Source organism: Cydia fagiglandana, chromosome 13 (assembly GCF_963556715.1).
Source record: "Cydia fagiglandana chromosome 13, ilCydFagi1.1, whole genome shotgun sequence".
Lineage (NCBI taxonomy): Eukaryota > Metazoa > Arthropoda > Insecta > Lepidoptera > Tortricidae > Cydia > Cydia fagiglandana.
Genome location: NC_085944.1, coordinates 17,274,553 through 17,299,258, shown reverse-complemented (window position 1 = coordinate 17,299,258; position 24,706 = coordinate 17,274,553). Strand labels below are relative to the sequence as shown.

The 24,706-nt window shown below is 37.5% G+C and overlaps 1 protein-coding gene and 1 long non-coding RNA gene across 3 annotated transcripts in view; one reads left to right on the top strand and one right to left on the bottom strand.

The window, feature by feature from the left end:
• LOC134670405 (fibronectin type III domain-containing protein 5) overlaps positions 1-24,055 on the top strand; it is a 177,580-nt gene extending 153,525 nt beyond the window's left edge. For both annotated transcript variants that reach the window (XM_063528248.1, XM_063528247.1), the window contains exons 8-9: positions 18,802-18,989; positions 19,272-24,055. In XM_063528248.1, the coding sequence (XP_063384318.1) occupies positions 18,802-18,989; positions 19,272-19,485 (402 nt within the window). In that variant the 3' untranslated portion in view covers positions 19,486-24,055. The remainder of the gene's footprint in view (positions 1-18,801; positions 18,990-19,271) is intronic.
• The window catches only part of LOC134670424 (uncharacterized), a 363,694-nt gene that overhangs the window by 164,803 nt on the left and 174,185 nt on the right, over positions 1-24,706 (bottom strand). The gene's annotated exons all lie outside the window — the stretch shown is intronic.

Genomic DNA, 24,706 nt, shown 5'->3' with positions numbered 1-24,706 from the left:
TACAAGTTACAAGCTTTTGATAAACAGGGCACCGGTTGTATTACGACTATTACAAGTCACAAGATTTTGAGAAACGGGCCCCAGACGTCCGTTCCATAGCGGTGTGCGGCAACCACTACCGCTAGACATAAAAACTGGTGTGACCACATGTACTTGTGCAGTGACGCGACGAAATCGCAGAATGAGCCACGCTTATTCAGGGTTGATGGAAAGATGTTAGTCTTTACTTTAACTACAATTCTATAGTATAGTTAGTCTTTTGAATCCCTTTGTCTACTGTTATCTTAGATTTAGGAATTTAATGGTTTCAGCTCTATTTCAATAGGAACGATCCCTTCAGCGTATTCAAACGCTTAACCGTTATGTTTACGAGGCAATAACAATAGAATACTATTTACAAAGCGGTTTCCTGTCAGACTTTTACAACCTCATATCCTCCTTTTATCGTTTTCAATTTTGATCCTTATCCTGTATACAACATGATTGGTTTTTAACTGGGGGAGTTTATGCGAGTTTGTGGAATTAAATTCCCGTAATATTCACGTTAACAGAGAAGGAAACCTATTGAGAGTTGTAATGAAAAGCAAATGAAAAGCAAGTGACGTAGCGCTTGTTGTTACTGGCTTTGCGAATGGTTAATTCTCAGTTAATGTTAGACATAAATCAAGTTTTGATATAAAACGTGGTCGTAATACTCGTAATTCAATGGTAAGCGAGCTTAAGTGCCGGCATTATGTAAAAGTGAATTTTATTTTTAAGCGTGGCTAAAATGGTATACTTAATGGCTGTAACAAAAATCCATGAGTAGGAAATTATAATATTTATTAATTTTATCTTGTGAAAATGTATAAGTATACAAAATTTAAATCAATACAACCAGTGCATATTACATGGCGTGAGAACTGCCACATTTAATAATATAAAAGTAAAAACACTTGAACCAGGCAACCCAGAGTCGGACGGCAACCCAGTTTGCATCGAATTTGCAATGACAAAGTGTGGCAATGTCATTATTAATGTCACCCTAGTTTCCCCACCCCACCCCCCTGTTCAAATTGATGCAAAATTAGTCTAGACGGAGTCTAGAAAACAAACCTCTAAAGTTCGTTTTTTTAGCATTAGATACAAGGTAAACAATAATGACGTGTATTTTTATTGAAAAGAACTTTTAAAAATAAGTCACGGCAAATATGTAACAATTACGAATCATATACGATTATTTACATTATTTTGCTTTCATAAAGAATAGTTACTGATTTTTGAAAACGGTTTTCAATTAACAGACACGTCAAGATCGCGTAGTCTTGTTGTTCAAATGATAAAAAAACGAACTATAGTAAATATTTGTCGTCTACTCGTTCACATATCAAATCGTAATTGTATTTCGAAACATAAACGGTTTCGTATTTGTTTTATAAGTCATATACCTATAGTTGGTCACCAATTTGTCAGTCAGTAAGAACCGGGAAAACTATACTTACTCATTCTTTTCTTTTGGGTGCCAGTACTAGTGTAAGACAAAGATAGTATGATTCTCTATATCTATGATGGAAATGAGACAGTCCTTTGAAAAACTATATTTTGCAATAGCATCAGTGTCTTAGTGCCTTTTAGCTGTGAAGCCGTCATAAGCAGGGCTCGAAACCGGTATTTTTAAAAAACCCCCAAATACACCAATATTTTGAATTATTTTATGCTCTTTACGTAAGACTGGATCATGTATTTAGGTAACGAATTTGTGTTATCAGATTGTCCAATTAAAAAAGAAATAATAAACCAAAGAACGAAAAATAACGTAATAACACCGGTATTTTTGTATGGCGCAAAAACCGGTTTCCGAGCCCTGGTCATAAGTATATTATCGTGTAAGCACTTGTAATGCTACAGGATTAGCTAGTATCTATCACGCTTGACTGGGAACACATTACGCTCTTCAGTCCAGTGAATACACTTGTCTATCTAGATAGTTGCTTTATATTGAGAACGATGTCTGTGTTTTATCAGTAAACTGTAGTTATTTCAAGAAAAGTATAAACTTTCGCCACATAATAAATATTGACGATAGCTATTCAAACTTTTGCGACATTAAACACTGTATGTAAGTCATATTCAGAATTCGACGGACTAGAATTATGAAAATAAAAGTAACTTTAGCTCATATATAAAGTGCGACTACCGCATTATGATAACGAATTAATATATCGAAATATTTATACCTTTAAACGAGCAATTCCAGTATTTATATTTATTTATATATATATTCAAATCAAGAGTGAACAGGCACCTTCTGGGCGAGCTCGCTCCATCGTAGGCCACGTCTACGCCTCGGCTAGTCTGTGGCCATGAGTAAGCCCATTCATAATAAAAAAAAAAAAATGGAGGATTTTTGCCATGAAACGGCTCTAACGATTTCGATGAAATTTGCTATATGGGGGTTTTCGGGGGCAAAATTCGATCTAGCTATGAGTAGGTCTTATATCTGGGAAAACGCGCATTTTTGAGTTTTTATATATAATATATGTTTTCCGAGCAAAGCTCGGTCTCCCAGATATTATAATATATCTTGATGCAGTATTCTCATTAAATACACGATCGCAGATGTCAAATTACTCCTTCCAATTCAAAATTTCAGTATAGCACGGATAGATTGAGCCGCATTCTCTGAATAGAAACTATTAAACTTTCCTAAGGACTGTATCGTTTATTATAAATACAACTTTACTTAGCCGTTTTTTCTGGTATTATGTTTTTATTAAAAAATTACACATATAGTTTAATTAGTGCTTTAATAATAAGTAACATTTCGTCCTGGGAGATCACGTAAAGCATATGGTTTGGACAATATTTACCCAATCCTCCCGAGTAACTACAACGATTTCGGACAAATACTACAAGAAAATTTACGGTTTGCGAACAAGATAAGTATTACACAAAAAAAATCGTACTATGTAAACAGCAATTACATATGATTCGTAAAGCGAAACATCTGGGCATAGTCTAATCATTTCTTTTAGTTGGAAAAAAAGTTTTGGATCTGTGCTTGGTGGCCTTTTTGAAAATATGGCATGTTACTTACGACAACCCCGACTTTGGTATACAATATAACCATCATGGAGCGTTTCTATCGACCTGTTCTAGCCATGGTTCAACGCCATGAATGTCCGTTAGGCTTTGGATTTCGGTAGATTCTTTTAGCTGTTTCCGTCATTTCCCTGGCGTCAGAAATTGACGGGAATCCAAAATGTTGCATAAAAAGTCGTTTTCATGTAAAGATAAAATACACCACATTTATTCTGTGGATGTTCAATTGAGCAATCATGAAAAGGACACTTAGATGGCATATTTTGGCAGCATATTAACCTTTTGTTTCTTTAAATCGTACTAAGGAATCGGTGAAATAGTCTCAAATTAAGCTCGATAGGCTTGTCCGAATTACATTTGCTAGAAGGTATTAAAATCATCATAAAGTCCCTAAAATAAAATAAATGTAAAACATTCTTATATCAGATATGTCTTAAAAATACCCCCAGATTATACCTTAAGAACATAGTAATACAAAATAATACACACGTCAACAGTTTTAGACCAGGTTTTATCTGTATTTATAATAAACGATACAGTCCTTAATGAAACAAAGGTAATCCTAATGTGTGATTGATCAAAGTACATCAACATCGAGCAACGTGTTGCTAACGAATCGATACGGATATCGGGATAACATTATATTTGTGTTCTTTTGTTGTTGGATTACTATATAGAATGTAATTTAGCGAAAAGGTTCCCTCTACAAAAATGTATCAGTCAAATGAATTACTTTTCTTTTTGACAAAGTGATATTTTATTGGCAGATTTGTATGGGTTGGATCCTTTTCCATAAATTATATTCACGTGCAAACCTCTCGTCCGTCTTCTACTTTAGGTATATATTCCGTTGTATTTTACATATTTATTGTTCTAAATTCTACTCAAATAAATTGTTTTTAAAAAGGAGTAAAATTGTATAAAAATTATTTAATAGAGTTAGACCACGAAAAGTCTGCAGCGATTTTGACAGTCCACGCAGTGCAAATATTTTAAACGTCAAACTTCTATTAAATTATGACGTATAAATAACACTTGCATTGCGTGTGCTGTCAAAATCGCTGCAGACTTTTCTTGGTCTAACTCTACTTATGCATTGTTGGTGCTGTATTTTCTAATGTATTATATTCTCTATATATTTCATACTTCTTCTATAAACATATTATGATATTAAGTAAACTATTAAATAAATTACACATACACAAAAACAAATTGACTTTAAAGCTGCATAAACGAACGACATAATAGTTGAAAACCGCAAAACATCAAAGTTTTATACCATTTTCTAAATAAAGCTAGCTAACAGTTTCTAAATTATACCTTTTTGACAATTACATTTAGTTATTACTTCGTGTTTGAATAATTGCTCGCGTGACATAAAATTGCCTTTACACTCATAACATAGGCATAATTCTATAATTACTTTGACCTACCTTCATAGTTTCAGTAACAATGCATCCACTTGAAAAATGGCTATGTTGAGCTCATGTTACACAATTATATAAAAGCATTGTGTACCTATCACATCACATGCAATGCCACGCTATTAATACACCGTATTTAACTTTACTGTATTTCTACGGTTATTTAAACTCCAACTATGATCACGATAGGGTGTGGCGTGTAATATACAAGCGTAATCAGAATTACGTAATCAACTTAATTGGTTTTAATGAAGATTTCAGTCCCCGACTAATCGATTTTTGCTAATGTGGTCAGACAATTAAACTATAAGTAGAAATCCAAATTATGTAAGGTGCAAGGAGGGCCATTTCGACTGCGGGGTAATTTCAACTAATCGAAATATCTTCCATGTTTAGCATTATTAACGTTACACACACACAACGCCTTTTTCGCTATCTGGACATATATCATTATTAACTAGAGTTACAGCAAATATTTTTCGCTATCTGGACATATTTGGCATTCTAGTTAATAATGTAAACTATGGAAGATATTTCGATTAGTTGAAATTACCCCGCAGTCGAATTTGTCCCCTGCATCTTAAGTAGATCGCTTGAACCATGGCGCTACCTTTAGCGAAATAAAGCCATATAAGTTAATAAATGTGTACATGCTAGAGCTTTCTTAATATCAGACTGTCAATCTGCAATTTTCTCTGCTAAAAGTTAAAATAAATAGATTCCAAAACTTAAAATCCTTCGTAGAGCGCTTGAGACCTTTTAGTTCATTATAAACCCAGTATTTATGCAATTTGATCCATGAGATGCGTCCAAGCTTGTTCTAGATCAAAAGTAGCTAGATTACTAAAAAGCCATCTCAAATTGGAATGTTCTGTAGGGACACAGACCTCGGCCGTGGCTGTCCGTGTTGCTTAAATGGTGTGGTGCGCAGGATGTATGCTGCCTCCTGGATCGATGCTTCCAATACCCACGGCGGAGTGCCCGAGACTGCGGCTGTCAATTTGCATTGCTTCATGCAGCGCCCGAGGACCAAGCCCCGCAGGGTAGCTAGCGCAACCCTGCCCGCGAACCCTCGCGGGCTTGCCCTCACTGTGAATGCCAGTGCTCCGGTTGTGACCACCAAGTAAGCCACACGCTTACAACGCGCAAGCTGGTTCACGCACGACGATCAGTAGGGCTAGTATGGTCGGCTCTTTATCATTTGTCACTGCTTTTATGCTTGTCACGTTCTCATATGTAAGTGCGAAAGTGACGTATGGCATGACATGTGATAAAAATGCGACCATGATACCGCTACAGGGGCGATCATTTTCCAAAAGTCCAACAGGCGGCCTAGCCAATCTGACAATCGCTTGCACTACGCCATCGAATCGCTTTGTGTCTCTCTATCACTCTTCCATCTTAGTGTGACAGTGACAGTTGCGTTTCGTTCGCTACGGAGCGTTAGCGATTGGCATGTTGTCTACGGGGCTTGGCTTTCCACTGAGGCGGAGGAATGAAGGGGAAAGGGGATTTGAAGATTTCAACAGTCTTAATTTTGTGGACACATTTTTGGAAAATTGACTGTAGATTGTATTCCATTTTGGGTTATATGTTAGAAAAAATGTACTTCTGGCAGATAACCCGATCAAACATCAAAATCTGTTGTCATTTCTACAAAAATATGTCCACGAAAATGACCAGGAACCAACTAAATACTCCTCCATCTCCGCTTCATTATGGGCCATGATGTCTACGTTAATTGCTTGATAATGACATAATAAATCAACCGTCTATTTTTTCCTTACTATTAAGACGGATGCTTTTTTGTTATTAACCACGTGATTAATAGCCATCATCGCGATGTAAGCGGAGCATGAAAACACGCAGAATTTGACCAAAACACAATACTGCACGTCACTTTAAACTAAATGTCACTGGTCAAACCCTGAATGTCCTTTAACCAATCTACTCTTTCGCCTCAGAGGAAACCCTTAGGTACACTTCCGTTGGTTATAAACCTGATAAGTGTAGTGCGCCACGAAATAACCTTTGACCTTTTTGTCACACCCAGACGGAGGAGTGTAGTGTTTCACACATTTATTAAACACACGTATGGAACAGTGCATCGTCTCGTCTGTATAACAATAGCAATATAACTGGTCAAATATGCACCGTATTTCAATGGAAGTAGGGCTTATTAATGATCATTTATGTTGCTGTTCGTGGCGTGTGATTTAAATGTCAAAAAGCTTGTATTAATAAGTTAAATATCATGAGGCTAAAAAATTTTGCTTTCATAATACTTATTAACACAAGCTTCTCCAGGCGCCATTTTGGATTTTTCGAAACTGATTGCGCAAATCCGTCTTCCATCAAGCACTCGTGTGTCACGTATTTGCTACTTGTTTGCGCACTGTCATTTGAAGGAGTCCTGGTTCGACGGATCTGTAGGCCAAGCACATGATTGCCGCGACAGTATCTCGCCGCGACATAGACTACCCGTCTTTTTCTAACTGTATTAATTAAAGAGGGACGGGTAGTCTATCTCGCGGCGAGATACTGTAGCGCCAATCATGTGCTAGCCCGTCTGGATCCAATCACAATTGAGCGTGTTTCACATCCTGGCACCTTCACTATTTGCACTTGAGGAGATTTAAGCCAGAGTTCGACCGCTGCTATGTTGCATAGACAAATGTTAACTTAAGCACTTGAGAAATGTTTCGTTGAGTGTTTGTGAGCTGAATTTAATGGCGCTACAAGGTAGCAAGGTAGGTGGTGGTAGGTGGCAAGCAAAATAATTTTAATATCTTATCACTAAATTGACCGAAAATCGGGCTTTGAATTAAATAGCGTTGTAAAGTGTTATTAATTTTGTGGTGATAGGATTCCCAAACGTTAGCAATAAGCGATAGACAACCACAGCTACCACATAATGTACATAATACAAAGCCGCACAGCGCCATACTTCAACAAGTCTGTCAAGTTTATCTTTGTTTTACAGTTTCTAGATTGTAAAGTGCTAAAATTTTCTGTTTTAGAAAATACTAAATCTGGCATTGTGCAAAAGAAATGTAACAATCGGGCGATGTTGTTAACTTCTTTGAAAGATTGCAACGCTTACGCTGCTACAGTCGTAATCCGATTGTAACCTTAAAATCAGCTACCTCAGCAATGTTTACGTGCGTCTATTATTTTTCAATTGTCTATGAATGTCGGTAAATTAAAATGGGGCCGACAAGCAGGAATTTAGTACGTTGACCTATCTGAGGTATAGGCTCTTTATGGCCGTCACACACGCACTTCATTGAACACATGGCGACGCAATAAAAATGTATACAGGGTGTTAATTCAGGGTGAAATATTAGTATAAAGGTTGAGCAACTTTTACTATGCAACCAACCCAGATATCACGAAAAAAATAGTTCCCTATTCCTTCTGGTGAATTTAAATCCAAGTCAAATATCTTAATCAATAAGGTAAGCTCACTGTAAAGGTTGCATGTTACTGAAATGCATTTGTTATACAATAAATATACTGTTACGTAAAAACTATGTTAAAATTCCCATTTACTTACCCACTAACATAAATTCTCATGTTTGACAAACGTAATAATATGGCGTTAACATGAAACACATAACTAGGCCAGACAATATTGTTGCCATAGCTCTGGACTCATAAATAATAATAATAAATAAATAAATATTATAGGATATTTTTACACAAATTTTCCTAAGCCCCACGGTAAGCTCAAGAAGGCTTGTGTTGTGGGTAATACTAAGACAACGATATATATAATATATAAATACCTACATATGTATATAGAAAACAACCACCACTCGGGAACAAATATCTGTATCATCATACAAATAAATGCCCTTACCAGGATTCGAACCCGGGACCATCGGCTTCATAGGCAGGGTCGCTACCCTTTAGGCCAGACTAGCTCATGCGCTCTGCATTGTCATAAGTAGGTCATAGTTCTGGCATAATGACTTTAAAAACTGACGCAGGACCTACAGATAAATGATATTAGTTCTATTTATTTAACTTGGGTCTTAGGCTTAGGTTCGGGTTTAACAATATGAGTATAAAAGTATTAAATAAAAACACTTATAAAACATTGCAAACCTAACCTAGGGTGCCGCCGGTAGCGGGGCAAGGCCCAAGCTGCTGGTGGTCAGGGCCGCAGAGTGAGGAACCGACGTACTATAGGTACGCGCCGTGTCCAGAAGTACAAAATTAGGTACCGCGAATGAATAGTTCTATTATCGTTAAACGCGCTGTTTAAAAATGTTAAATAAAGACGTTAATAGACAGGTAACGTGATATAACGTGAGCATAGCGTGATATATATTATGCGGCGTATATTAGCACAATCATTGCAGGTGTGGTTCTGGGCATTAAATTTCCACGAGGCGGAATCATAGACTTGTAGGTATCATTAGTCGACCAATAACAACCTCGATGTACACTATAGGTAGATAGATATTAGCATACTCTTTATTGGCACACCTCAGGAAAAAGATACAAAAGATTATAATTATAAACAATCGATTATAGGTACAGTAAAGGAATTTGATAATTTTGTGCCACTTTGTACATTTGCACAGTGATAATGATAAAGGCCTGTGCACACCGGATGCGTGTGCGTGACGTGTACGTGCGCGTGCGGTGTTGTAGTATACAGATTCTTATGAGAGACGGCACACCGCTTGCGTGACGTGTGCGTGTGCGGCTCCAACATTTTAGCGCACGCACACGTGCACGTCACGCACACGCAAGCCGGTGTGCACAGGCCTTAAACATGAAAGTCGCCAGCGATAAATGACATAACCTAAAGTTACGTACCTTTATTGTGGAGTTTTTCTGACCCAACAATCTCAAGATGTTTTACAAAAAAAAAACACTATATTTTAAAAAGTCGCTGAACAAATGTCAGTCAATATGAAGGCTATACTCCTCAGTTTAATTTTTTGCTCATATTACAGGCCACAGCCGGTATAAAGAATTCACCAGTAACCATATCCTAACCCTTACTAAACTATTTTTTATCAAGCACATACGACTGCGAGCGTGCCTAAAGTTACAAATATATCTTACACAATAAATCGCTCGTTTGTATCACTTTGTTATGCTACGATATGCTCCCGGCGTACTGGGATCAATATGGGTTGATTTCAATACAATTACTAGTACGGACATGTCGGGTAATTCGTAGCTTAACATTTCAGTGAGTCCCGTATGAAATATTCATAACAAAATATGTGCAGGAATTTGGATAAAGGTGGAAAATACCGTATCAAATTGAATGTACTGTTGGGCAATAAATAATGTTTCAACTTGTACATGTTAAATACTAACAATCCGTTTCGAGTAAATATGCAGGAAAACTATCATCATCATCATCATCTCAGCCTATATACGTCCCACTGCTGGGCACAGGCCTCCTCTCGAGCGCGAGAGGGCTTGGGATATAGTCCCCACGCTAGCCCAATGCGGATTGGGGACTTCACATACACATTTGAATTTCTTCGCAGATGTATGCAGGTTTCCTCACGATGTTTTCCTTCATGACTGTTATTGGCCTTATTTTTATGTAAGCATTAATATGTCTTAGTTATATTTACGGCTGTTGTTATCCTGAATACCAATAAATAAATAAATAAAATTCATCGAAAAGCGACTGGTAAATATCAAATGATATTTCGTACATAAGTTTCGAAAAACTCATTGGTACGAGCCGGGGTTTGAACCCGCGACCTCCGGATTGCCAGTCGCACGCTCTTACCGCTAAGCCACTAGCGCAGTTAAAAAGTTAGGAAAACGCAGAAGCTAATAGCGCAGTTAGGAAAACTATAATAGTGTAGATTTGTAGAAATTTAACTCTAGAGAAATAGTTAAAATGTTTGGCAAAGACATGTCATTGTAACCCATTCAATTTCTACATTCGGTCTTGCATTATATAAGGGTTAGCTGGTTTTTATATATTTGGAAGTGACAAAATCCTCTTGTTAAATTATAATTTGTGACCTTGAAAATTACCAGGTGGTTGTCAAATACTTGAAGCCATGAAATTTTTGGATATTTTCACCAGCCCTATTTTCCAACGCTTTCAATGGGCTACAAATATCTATAAACATGGTAATTCCTAAAAAACGAATAGGAACAACTTAGAAGGATATCATGTAGTAAAGTATAGAAAAAGCGCTGTATCATAATGAGCATAGCAGAATAAAGAATCGCTTGAAACCACCGACAAGCCAAGCTGTTAAATATATGATGACATGACTAAACAAGTTTATGTAGCTAACGTTGACGCCAATTCCCAGTGGCGTACTTGAGAACTAAGTACACTAGCTGGCGACGTTTGTGAACTTTACACTGGAAATTATTCCAGTAGCCTCCTGAGTTTGAGCGAGTCCAAGGTTCAGCCAAAATTCAATAAAAATACTTTTAAATAACGGGTCACTCACGTATGATGACATGGCTCGACATGATTCGCTCCATAAGGAGAAGCTTCAGCGGCAGCACGCGTTGGCGTTGTCAGGCTGTGTGTATCAAGATACGCGGTAGCGTGTCAAGCCAAGTTCTTATTTTCATTATCCTGTATGCTGGTTTCCATAAATATGCTCGCGGTAACAAATGAGAATACTTAGCCCGACTACCGAATTACTCATTCCAGTCACGTATTTACTATTTGAACACGCATGTCGTGGAATACTCGTAGAATATTGAAGTTCTTGTTTTATACTACCTTCTTTTTAAAATCGTACCTTTCGGAGTTTAAGCGGCTTTTACGATTAACCCCTTGTCTGCATATGACAAGGAGCCTGACCGAATTTTCAGTAATCTTTTTGCATTTTTCCCGATTAAGATTTTTTGACCAGTTTAAAGTAAGCCTTTAGGGTTCGGTACGGTCTTATCTTGAAGGTTTGATTGGTATAGCCAAAAGACAGATATTTGTACTCTAACGTGCGCACAAAATCTATAAGAGATATAGGTTAAATACCGTAAATTATTTGTAAAGGTGGCTCAAAAAATAACTGCATTCCCGTTTCCAGGGAGGTTTTGGGATTATACTGAGCACTTACTACGGGACCAACCCCGAAATGGGGATCAAAAAAATTTGACTGTTTCATAAATTTTGGCTGGTCCATATTCTATGGGAGAGTAATTTTTTTTCGCGATTTCGGAGTTGGTCTGTAATGGAAAAATATTTAGATAACAAAATACTTCTATGAAGCCGGGCGATTAAATCTGTGTCTCGAATAGTGTCGATGGACTGTCAAGTTGGCAGCGATTCCGTGTTGCCAGGGAGATAGGTCTGAATCCCTTCGAAACCAGTTCGATCGCCAACTAGTTCTTACCAAAATAATTATTATCATTCTCCATGAACGGGTAGGAATGTATAGATTGTCGAGTCTTCCTTTCCCTTTCTTAAAAATATCATACCGTGCTTGTCCAGCAGCGTTTACCACGCTCTGTTCTAATTTCCGTATTTAGAATTTCACGTCAGTTTTGTTAAATGCCTTGGGATTGTAACCCTGGCAACATCGAAGAGGAGGCACCGAGGGAGAATGATTCGGCCATTTTGGGGACTTGGATTTTCTTCCCCGACCTAGCCGGGCTCGGCTTTATATTAAATAATTGGGACAACGTTCTCATCTTTGCCTGCCCTCAGGTGTACCTTGAGGTTAACCCGTTTCCCGAAAGGGCGAACCAGGAGCGTCCTGGGCACTTCGGAGTTGATATTCGATCACTCATAAACCCCGGCAAGACGATTTTCCTCCGACAGGAGGTGTCTACTAGGGGCGCGGCCTTTGGTAGGCCAGATTCTGTGCCAGTCGACCTGTGCAGCTGGCCCCGCCAGAGTCGGAGCTATTGGAACCTCCGGCCATCTGGTCGAGAGAGAGCCGTCGACTGTCGCTACAGTGCAGCTAAGCCTTTCACTACTTTTTCCTAAACTGCGATTTTGGACTATTCACCTTTTAGTATTAACTATCCAATAGCGCAATCGACCAAGTATCACCAACAATAATTAAAACCCGGTTAGATAAATATAAATTTAGTTTACTATCAATAAGTCGTTAAGTAGTGTTTAAGCTCAAAAGTGTAAACTTAACCAGGCCGGCAATTAAATTGTACCTGTCCACTATCGGGTCGCTTGTTTTATCCCCTTCAGGACCCTTAGTTTAAAAATAAAGTATTACAGCAGCACCCAAATATGACAAATGTCGCGTCATTCGGAAAATATCCCGTTTAGTCTACGAGTTGGAAGATGAGAATGGGAAGCGTCTGGGTAAATGGCACATAAAAGACTGCAAGCCAAGTTCTGTCCACACCACTTGACTCCTGTAACGAGACGTACCAATACTCCACAATCCGGGTAGTCTATTATCTTTTGGGAAAGCGCTTTATTTATTTATTTTTTTTATTTTGTTTGTCCATTGAAGCGACGTTGGCTTCAATTTTTTTTTGTTTTCTCTTTGTTTTGTCCCGTAGGCCTAGATGCGATTGTTTCCAGCGACGGCCCCGCGGACTCAATTGATGCCAAGGGACAAATCGACGTGCGATTGTGGGCCGTAATCCACGTCCTAGGGAAGTCCTTAGATTCCCTTCTCCTTACACCGTTCGGCTGGTGACACAGCTCGAGGGCGAGCTGGAATTTTACTCCTTCGTCTTTTGCCTCTGTCGTAAAATTCTCCTGGTTAGGGGGGTGTGTAATGGAAAAATATTTAGATAACAAAATACTTCTATGAAGCCGGACGGGCGATTAAATCTGTGTCTCGAATAGTGTCGATGGACTGTCAAGTTGGCAGCGATTCCGTGTTGCCAGGGAGATAGGTCTGAATCCCTTCGAAACCAGTTCGATCGCCAACTAGTTCTTACCAAAATAATTATTATCATTCTCCATGAACGGGTAGGAATGTATAGATTGTCGAGTCTTCCTTTCCCTTTCTTAAAAATATCATACCGTGCTTGTCCAGCAGCGTTTACCACGCTCTGTTCTAATTTCCGTATTTAGAATTTCACGTCAGTTTTGTTAAATGCCTTGGGATTGTAACCCTGGCAACATCGAAGAGGAGGCACCGAGGGAGAATGATTCGGCCATTTTGGGGACTTGGATTTTCTTCCCCGACCTAGCCGGGCTCGGCTTTATATTAAATAATTGGGACAACGTTCTCATCTTTGCCTGCCCTCAGGTGTACCTTGAGGTTAACCCGTTTCCCGAAAGGGCGAACCAGGAGCGTCCTGGGCACTTCGGAGTTGATATTCGATCACTCATAAACCCCGGCAAGACGATTTTCCTCCGACAGGAGGTGTCTACTAGGGGCGCGGCCTTTGGTAGGCCAGATTCTGTGCCAGTCGACCTGTGCAGCTGGCCCCGCCAGAGTCGGAGCTATTGGAACCTCCGGCCATCTGGTCGAGAGAGAGCCGTCGACTGTCGCTACAGTGCAGCTAAGCCTTTCACTACTTTTTCCTAAACTGCGATTTTGGACTATTCACCTTTTAGTATTAACTATCCAATAGCGCAATCGACCAAGTATCACCAACAATAATTAAAACCCGGTTAGATAAATATAAATTTAGTTTACTATCAATAAGTCGTTAAGTAGTGTTTAAGCTCAAAAGTGTAAACTTAACCAGGCCGGCAATTAAATTGTACCTGTCCACTATCGGGTCGCTTGTTTTATCCCCTTCAGGACCCTTAGTTTAAAAATAAAGTATTACAGGTCCCATAGTAAAAGTTGCTCAATATTATCCCATAACCGCCCTGGCGTTGCGGAAATGCAGTTATTTTTGAGCGACCGTGTATACTTAACTTTTATTTCAGGAACCCACAGTAGGTATATTTAAGTTAACGCTTCAAAAGCCCTTTAAAACGAATAACTTCCGTCGAGTAAACCCTAACAATCTCGACAAAGTACGTCATGGGTTATTAACCATGCAATGGTCACCATTAACATTAACCCTCACAACGCTTCTGGATAGTTAAATAAAGATTCTACCGCATGTGGCGTAGGTACATTAAAACGACTGTTCCATGAAAAAGGAAATGGGTTGAAAATCAAGATGACATAATGCATGTTCAAGTTAAATGGTTTCTGAACTACATATTTGTAAAAAATATAGTTTTTTGTGTTATCTATTTCTTAAACGTATACAATTGCTTTATAAAATTAAATAGAAACTAACTTAATTAAAATATTACAACTAGAATTAAACCTAAAAATTAAATTAATCATAACGAACTATCTGTATAACAAAAGACCTATGTCCCGTTCCGACTGTCACCTGATCCAAACGTGCCAAAAATGCTAGCGGCATATTGTGGCTAAGGGCCCGATTCGGATTTTGAAATAGACATCTATTAGACATCTTTTAGACATCACCAAGATACGATAACGATATGTTTAAGATCTAACCTGTCAAATTTGACATTGCGTGATTCTGGAGATACTCTTGAACGATTTCCACAGGATCCAATCACTTAGAGATCCAATTCACATCTAATAGTAATTTATGTCCAAAACGTTCCTAACCAAACCGCGTCTCTCTAAATCTTCCTGTAGCGTGTGCAAATGTCCAAAATCCGATCCTATTTAAAAAAAAAATTAAAGTCTTGATTTTTTTATGATACGACCTACACGGCTTGCAGTGCATCTCACACGCACTAGTACCTATAATGACATCTACAAACGTTATTGATTATCGCATACGATATGCAATAGATTGCGGCATTTGATTGATCGATTGATTTCGTTGCTTCTACTTATCTAAAATTGCATGCCATTTATTGCAAGTCTGTATAAGTTTTAAATGCGAGCGAAATTCTTATTGACACGACTCCACAACGTGTACGTGGCGACCAATGAGCGAAAGCGATTGTTAAACGTATCAAAACCAGATCAAAAACAACAAATTGTTAAGCCAAAATCGGCCTATTTACAAGCAAAAACCAAAATGGCTCCGTTTTATTTCCTTATAAACTAAACTCGCAAATCGCGTGCTTGTCAATGACAGTTCTATCAAAGATTGAGAACGTAGACACGTGTTACACAAATATAAACTCTAATATCTTTAAAATAAGGGTTTTTTGGATGTTTTCGTGTTTGCGGTTGGAGTGCCTCCAATATGTCGTTGTCAGAAATATTGTGCGCGTGACATGAGTGTGACACTTGTGCGACACGCGAACAACAAAAGCTTCAAAACGATTTCCGTCACGTTGATAAAAATATTGTGACGGATTTTCTTCTTTCTATGGGTTCTATTTGATGAGATCATTTTTGGAATATATGAAAAGCGTTGCAGCTCTGTTACGTCTTTAACGAATTATTGGAGGCAATAGTACATTTCGATGCTAGTGCGGAAGGTATGTCATTACTTCACGAGTACCGAGATATCTTGCCACGAGCCGCAGGCGAGTGGCAAGACTCGGGACGAGTGAAGAATGACATTTCCGCACGTGTATCGAACGACGTTTTTTAATACAGTTGCGAAAAAATAAGAAAAACATTGTTAATCGTACACTAAACAAAAGTGGTAACAGTGACAGCTCGGTTAGACGTCGTCTTTAAGTATATTATATCTATGGGCGTTTGACAGCTATTCCGTTCCATTCAGTCAACTTATTAAGAACGGAATTTTCAATATTGAATATTAAAAATTAAACGTGTTATAATGATGAAGAGGTAAGTAATTAAATATGAAATATGTAATATTTTTCGTATTCTTACATTAACGGTAGGTTTTTATGCTGATTACGACGTTTAAAGGAAACTAATATTAACACTCATCAATAAGTAGTCGTGAATTGGAACAAGTATAAATTTAAAAAAATTGGAAAAGTAAAAAGCACTAGTTCGAGATAACCAACTTTCCGCACGCTAAACAGCTACGTAAAGTAGCACTTTTTGAGCAACTGTATTAAAAAAATTAATAAGTAACATATAGGGTTTGCACGACGGATCCGAAATGTATGGGAATATCCGCGGATCCGGATCCAGATCCGGATAATTTCATACATTTCGGATCCGGATTGCAAACCCTAGTAACATAAAATTATAAAACATTACACAAAGCTTACAGTAATATCCAGAATTGGAAAAAAAATCAGTTTTGTGGATGTGTTTTTAAATTTATTGAGATCACCGCGCCAGTCATTGTAAATATCCAGTATTTTAATAATGCAATGATTTTTTTCTTTTATTTTTAATAATGTAGAACATTATTTATATAATTAAACAGTTTTTGCGAAAATAAGTCTCAACTGCAAAGTTTTCTTACACTGCTGTCGAAATATTTATTATTCTCTCTACTTCTGGAAATCACTGTAAAAATACTACTTAATATTTTTTATGCCTTAATAAACTAATCATTATAATAAGGCGACAAGCCCCAATAAGGCCTAGATTCCCCTCGGAACTGGAAGGTCAGATGGAAATCGCTTTTGTAAAAAAAATGCCTACGCCATTTCTTGGGATCCCAGGGTCCCATACTATTATGACTGTACACTAAATTCCTTGATAGGTATTTTATAAACGAACTTCAACAATTCGTTAGGGGATTTGTGTAACACAATACCAAAACTGGTTTCAAACCGTACCGTGAAGTTATTTGCCAGTAATTTTGAGGAATAGTTTTAGTTCGACCGTTGAAACTTCGTTTTATCCCTGTTGTAGCGCCATCTGTGCAACGAAACAATAACAAGTTTAGAACTCAGTTTTACAGCGCGTACGCGGGTAGTTTGAAACTTTTTGCTTGTATGTCGCTGCTACCAATCACCTAATTGTTTTTATATAGGCACGAATTATCAAGGACAATCTCAAGAGACAGATAGGGTACCTGCTTTACTATTTGTATACCACAGATTATTCGAGGCTTATTATTTTCAATGATATCTCTTTAATCTTGTATGAAGGATAACTAACGCTATAACGGTGCAGGAGTAGCTAGATCAGTGCCCCAAACGCGTTAGTTCCGCGTAGCATTATTCCCGATCGCATTTTTCCCCACTCGCGTTAATTCCGCGTAGCTTTATTCCCGGTCGCTTTTTTCCCCACTTTTCATAGACGTCGCACTAAATTATTAATAGGTTAGGTAGGTTAGGTAGGTTAGGTTCGTTAGATAACTTCAGATGCCCGAAGGGCAAACCGCCCAGAAATAGGAGCCCCGCTAGCGGGGCTCCGTCTAGCAAAGTTGTGAACAAACGATACGCGGAACGCGGAATTAACGCGAGTGGGGAAAAATGCGACCGGGAATAATGCTACCCGGAACTAACGCGAGTGGGGAAAAATGCGATCGAGAATAATGCTACGCGGAACTAACGCATTTGGGGCACTGATCTAGCTACTAGCTACTCCGGTGCAGGTCGTCTGAGGCGTCTGACACTTCATTTACTAGGAGGATGAAGTTGTCTATAGAAAACGCGTCGGACATCTCGGCTTGGACGCGGACCGTGTTAGCGTGATAATCCTTTATACAACAAACATTGTAAAATATGTACACTTTCATCAATATTAGTGAATAATCGTGCAAAACACTTCGACAAAATTAATTTTATACTAACACGCTAGCTGAACAGTTCAGTGCCCCTTTAAACAAACTGAATTTTATCTTTACAATAAAATTTAAATTTCTATACCGACGGTTCTTCAAAAACCTTTAGAACTTCGGTGCACAACTGCACATCAACACGAGATTTTCGTAATGCAAGCTTTTTATCACTTTGTCCATAATGCATTTTTGTTACACTGCAAAATTTTCATAAGATTTAAAATGTCTAGTGATTTAGAAAGAAAAGTTGTAAAGTTGGACTGGACCATCCAAATTCCAATAACCAACTGAATCTGTAGGTATACCCGTCACTGACAGTCTCAAAACTGACATGTACGCTAACTTCTACGTAATTTACTTTATATACATCTCGCTCGTACTAATATGCAAGTACCTATAATTGAGATGCATAGAAAGTAAGTTCAGTTCTCGATTAGCGTTTAAATATGTCAGTGCTAAACTGGTGGTAGCCACACTGACCTCTCAAATCAGTCGGGGAAAATATTTCATATAGAACGATTACGGACTCACCCCAAAAGTAATTAAAGGGTTTGTGATCCTTCCACTCTGACTACCTCTTCTTTTCCTTTCCTTACTGGAAAAAAGTGAAAAAGGCCGGTTGGTATTGGCCACACCTACTGCCTCCAAGCTTCTTTACCCTCCCGTACAGAAACATCTGACGAGCGAAATTATTTAAACGTTGAGACAATTCCAGAAAGCCAATTTCCAAAGTTACTCAATATCTTTCTCTTTCCAGCACATGCGTTGGTCGCACACTCACACGCAGAGTTTGGAGTGTGAGGAGCGTCTGCTGGCGCGCTGCAGTCGGCCTCGGGTCAACTCGGCTATCTTCGTGTCGGCCGAGCCTGCGGGCTTCGCTGGCTTTGATGCGAGCGAGTTCTTGAGGAGGCACGGCTCGCAGTCCAAATTGTGTCGGAAGGCTAGGTGAGCAGGATTATACCAACCGCAATACCAAAATCATATTGCTGTCTCGTTAATGCTTGTTCAGAGCCAGCGCTATTGAAAGGAATGGCATTAATTTAGCACTTCAGTCGCCAGCACTTGGTACCGCGACTGTAATTAATTAGGTGGAGAAGGGAAGTAGTAGTTATGATAAATTCTATCTCTCTATACATTGTTGAAAAGACTAGAAATCGTCAATGGATGGATGAGTTAGTTGGAGAGAAAAAAAAGGTAGTCCATCTTTATTCAACTCTGTATTTGCAGATCCGCCGACAACATCCCTCTAACATCAATGAGTGACTCATCAGAACGCCTTTGCAAAGCCAAGGCGCCCCGCGAAGAAACCATCAGCGAGGAAGCAAAATCCGATGACACAGGCAGCGTAGAAACTGTCAAACACTTCGGCTTGCCCATCCTCTCCGTCTCCGGACCCTCACCTCCCGATGAAGACTACGACCAGATAGATGAGTATCTGTAGCATTTCCACACCAGCTTCCAGCTCAAATATGTGCTGGAAAAGCTGAGGCCACCCTGGCCTAGCCCCGCACAAAGTCCTTGAGACTTCTGCACTGGACTTCTTGTGTTTCGTTTTGTGATAGCTGCCTTTAGACGGACGGATTGTCTAGTGGGACCATAGTCTTTAGTATGGTGCGTGTTTCCAGTTTTTATCCTGTGGTATTTTCCCCTCCTTTACATTGTATTTATTGTACCTATCCAATGTGTGTTTAACATAAGTAAAACGATTTTAATGTTCACTTTAAATATTATAGGGTAGACTAATTCGAATTTTAAAATAATTGTAATGATGTCAGTGTAGTAAGTAATATAACGAGGTTTATAATTTAAGGGCGGTGCAATGTTGCGCCCCGGGCGCGGCTAGGGTTTGTACGACGGATCCGAAATGTATGGGAAGATCCGCGGATCCGGATCCAGATCCGGATAATTTCATACATTTCGGATCCGGATTGCAAACCCTAGGCGCGGCATATGAAATGACGCAACTATGCTCTTTGTGGTAAAATTTCAAGTCTCTCTGGGACCTGTTTGTAAAATATGTCAAATACCCTATTTTAGATAAGGAATGCACAATAATTACTATTAAATAATATTACTATTAACTAACAGTGCCACTCTAAATTTAATTGCATGTGAAAACATGTAAGTATATAACGATTTATAAGCAATTTTGGTGTAAGCTGTTTGTACTGTACGCTTTGTAAATAGCTTTAGTTCTTATTTATTTTATGGGCTATCATTTTATTTGTCGTTGATTTTTTTCGTCAGATTTTGATAAAATTTGGTAAACTATAAGTCCTCATTCTGCGCGGAATGAACAAAAAAATGTACCTATGCAATTTTTTGTTGAGTTACCATAGGATTTTTGTAACTCATAGGAAGAGTTGTTGGTGAAATAGCGCGTATATTGTTATGTACAGGATAGTAAACTCTATTTATTCACCAAATTTTAACATTATCCGGCGAAAAAACTTAACAACAAGGAAACAAATTGCCCTTATTTTTTAGAACACTGTAAAAAATGTAGTATTCATTGTACTAAAATCTGGCTTGCATCGTATTTACGGAATATGAGAATAAATTACGTCTTATTAGAAACTTAGGGATATACAGATGTAGTGCATAATTGTTTTCCATCGTATTTTCTCGGAAACGATCGTATTTGTCACGCTACTTCAGAGAACCTCAGTACTTTTTGTACCGAGACTGACTGAAATAGCAAGACAGGTTCGTAGGTTTCCGTGAAAATACGATGGAAAATAACTATGCGCTAAATCTGTAGATGATTTGAAGGTTGAACTTTGGTCCAAAGAAATGTATTATCTGCACATGACTGTGTTTTAGAATGTAAGAAATACTTTTTTGATTGTAAGGAGAACAGCGAGGTGGTTTTACCCCTGGAAGGGCTAGGATAAGAACTGATGTGACCTTTGGTTTTGAACTGTAAGGTCACGTTTCAATTAGCGTATTTTAACATCAAGGGGTTAGGGTGATGTAGGAAAATATTTTATCAAATGACTTTAAATTAAATATTTAATTAAAGTAAGAAACAATTGATACGGTTTTATGCTAGAAATAAAGTATGGACATTTCAATACGTAACTATGATATAAATAACTCATTCATGAGTTATTTTTGTGATATCATTAACTCATTCATGAGGTTATATATGATATAAATAACTCATCCATGATTTATGTTATACGTATTGAAATAAATAACTCATACTGACCCCCGTTCTGAGTCATGGCTTGTCCAACAGGTCTCCATCGCCATACAGCGGGGTAACGCTGCTAGTGTGATGGGGACCTTCGGACCCGGCATGGCTCAGAACGGGTGTTAGTTTCTTAAGTTTTATACATATGCATGTATACATAATATGTAAAATATTTTGAACAAATAAAAATATTTTATTGTAAAAAAAAACTCATACTTATTTAAGAAAATAAGATTTAATTTAGGTACTTTAATTTTATTTATTGAATAATTTATAAATGTGTCATTTGATAAGGTATTATCCTAAATATGAGAAATGACGGAAATTAGGAAAGTTACAAAATGGTGTAGCAGATGTTTTTAAAAATGTAAATTTAAATTTGTAATTTTCGATTCACTCCGTAGACAGTTTACATAATTATTTTTATACAATTAAAAGAATATAAATATACATTTTTCAAAAGAATTCGCCATGTCAATTAACTATTCTTTGAACAATGCCTAGTAGTGAATTTATCAATTAATGAAATTTATCACAGCGAGTATAATGTAAGGCGGTGTTCATACTGGCACAGAGCGGACACGCATGTGAGAACGGCACATCTGTACACGTCTCATATGTCATTATGTAAGTTGCTTAAAAATCGAACTGAGCGTTCGCCAAAAGCTCGTCAATCTGCTGTCGCGGGGCGAGGTAATTCAAATCGGGGCGGGGCGGTGCGTGCCCGTTCTGTATATTAATATGTACTATTATGTATTCTGTGCCTCTGGTGCTGGGAGCGTCAGTGTGACAACCGCGCAAAACACTTAATTAGAATTAAATATCTTGAAGATATATGAACGAAATACTGGTGTTAGGGGACCAGGGGACGAGACATGTCAATGCTAGCCTTACAAAATAAGCCCTTTCCATTCAATGTACGTTTTACCTGTACCAGGGAAATTTGAAAAAAGTGATCCTTTTATCAGAAAAAAAAACAGCTCAAAAATAGGAGATTAATATCAGTTCTTATGCGATGCTCGAAGTGTTGCATTTTCTTCTAAAACATTACGATATTTTTGTTGGGTATTTCTAAAGGGGCCCACTGATTACCAGTTCGCCGGACGATATCTGCCTGTCAAACGCAAAATTGGACAGCTCCAAACAACTGACAGACGATACTTATCGTCCGGCTAACTGGTAATCTGCGAGCCCCTTTTAGAGATGAGAGTGATTTTTGAGTGTTCTTTAAAAGGTCTCCCTAAGATGATTCGATTCCATACATTTGTGAAAATCAAAGTATCAAAAGGTCGGTAGTGGTTATTTAACCTTCTCCTAATTCTAAGAAGTCTAAAACTAAAAAATTGAAAAGTTCACTTTTTTCAACATTCCCCACGAACCTAATTTTAAGCTAAGACTATAATATTCCCTCCACTTGACTATTATAGAATTTACCCTCAATTTTAGATAGATTGTGTGTCACAAACGTAGGTGAAATTCAGATCTCTGATTTGACCTAAATAAAATGAGGTCATAATAAAAATGCAGTTCAAGAATATCTTTAATTATATTTCCTTAATAAAACTGATCTGACGAATAATAAAACTTAAAATCCATTGTCATAAAAATCAGTTGGCATCTAGGTAGGTTCGAATTGTCTTGTGCCAATTTTATTTTATTCTATCTTCGTTTATTTAAAAAATAAACTAAAAGGTACGTCCACACTGAGGTGTTCTCTCATGTTTTTGTCTTTAAGCACTAAATTTGAATGTCAGGTAGGGTGGTAAAGGGTTATGAAATCTGTATGCCTTTGCGGAGTGCATATGAGAAAAACATATTTTTGACCGCCGCTTAAAGTAAAAAAAACCTGTAGCAGGTTATTTCATCATAAAAAATAAAACGTTATCTAGGGCAAAATATATTGATCCTGTGGACACCATGCTTAATATGCGCGGCGCATCTTTGGGAACCCTGTATACACGAAGGTAGAGTCTGTGCGAAAAGAGAAGAGTCGTAGAATGTATTGGATCCCATACATTTCACGACTCTTCTCTTTCCGCACAGACTCTATTGAGCTGTAGCCGCGTATATCACTTGACATCTAAACTTCATTAGGGGCCCGATTCGGATTTTTAAATAGACATCTATTAGACATCTTTTAGACATCACCAAGATACGATAACGATATGTTTAAGATCTAACCTGTCAAATTTGACATTTGCGCGATTCTGAAGATACTCTTGAACGATTTCCACAGGATATGACTTAGAGATCCAATTCACATCTAATAGATATCTTACTCTATCCAACGTAAAAGTGATATTGGTTGCCCGAATTGCGCTGGAAAAGAGAACTAGTTGATATCTAAACTATAACGTATCTAGAATGGATCTAGTACGTGTCGTCTCATGTGAATATCTTGAAGTTCGAAGATATGTTTGTGTACATTTTGAGCATGATAATACACCGGTGTGGACGTGTCTATTGTAATAAAATCTTATTCGAATATTAATATTTATACTTAGACTTAATTATAAAATGATTTGTAGATTCCTTATTCTTTAGTGGATAAATTTGGCGTGAGAGAAGAATACTTTAGTATGTATTGAATATCAGTCACCGTTTTCACATTGTATTTTAGTATAGCTTTTACAAGGATTATACCTACCTATCGCTAAAATAGATTTATTAATGAAGTTGTACATATCTATAAAGAACACTATAAATTATATTAATGCTCATAAGTGTAATGTAAATTTATTAAATATACTGTAAAAATATTATTTACATCCTTACGTCTATTTACTATCACGATCCAATAAAGTATGAAATTCTTTTGGCGTGTTTTATTGAAAACATCGACACAATGACATAATATAATTATATTTATCTACTGTAGTACTTCAATCTGACAATTATTTATTTAAATCAAATTCTGATCATGTGTACTACATATTATAAGATATATCTATAACATAACACACCTGTGTTATTCATACAAAGGTAGGCCAGGAAATAAATGTATAAGTTAGAAACTGTTTTTTTTACAAATATGGACTCCTCAGCAAAAACTATTTACTATTTATTTAAAAACAATTGGACAAATTTTGCACTATACAGCATCAAACGGGTTAAGATAAAATAAAAATAAAAGCGCAAACGTTCTCCATAACTCATAATTACTTAAAACTGGCATGGCGGTTTAAAGTTAACGAAGAGTTATGCTCCACAAATTATCTCCGTTCTTTTCATAGCATGTTCATTAAGAATTTTACTGTTTTTTAGAAAGGGGTCTGTAAAAATAAAACAAAGTGTGACATTTTCATGGTAGAATTTCAATATTGTCAATGCATTTTTATGTTTTTATTTATTTATTTTGTGCACAAACAATCCCCAATTCAAACAACGAACTAACTTCCGTAAAACGGGGTCAACAGAAATCGCGGGGTGAATAGAGAAGTTTTGAACTTTTTCTTTCAAGTTGTTA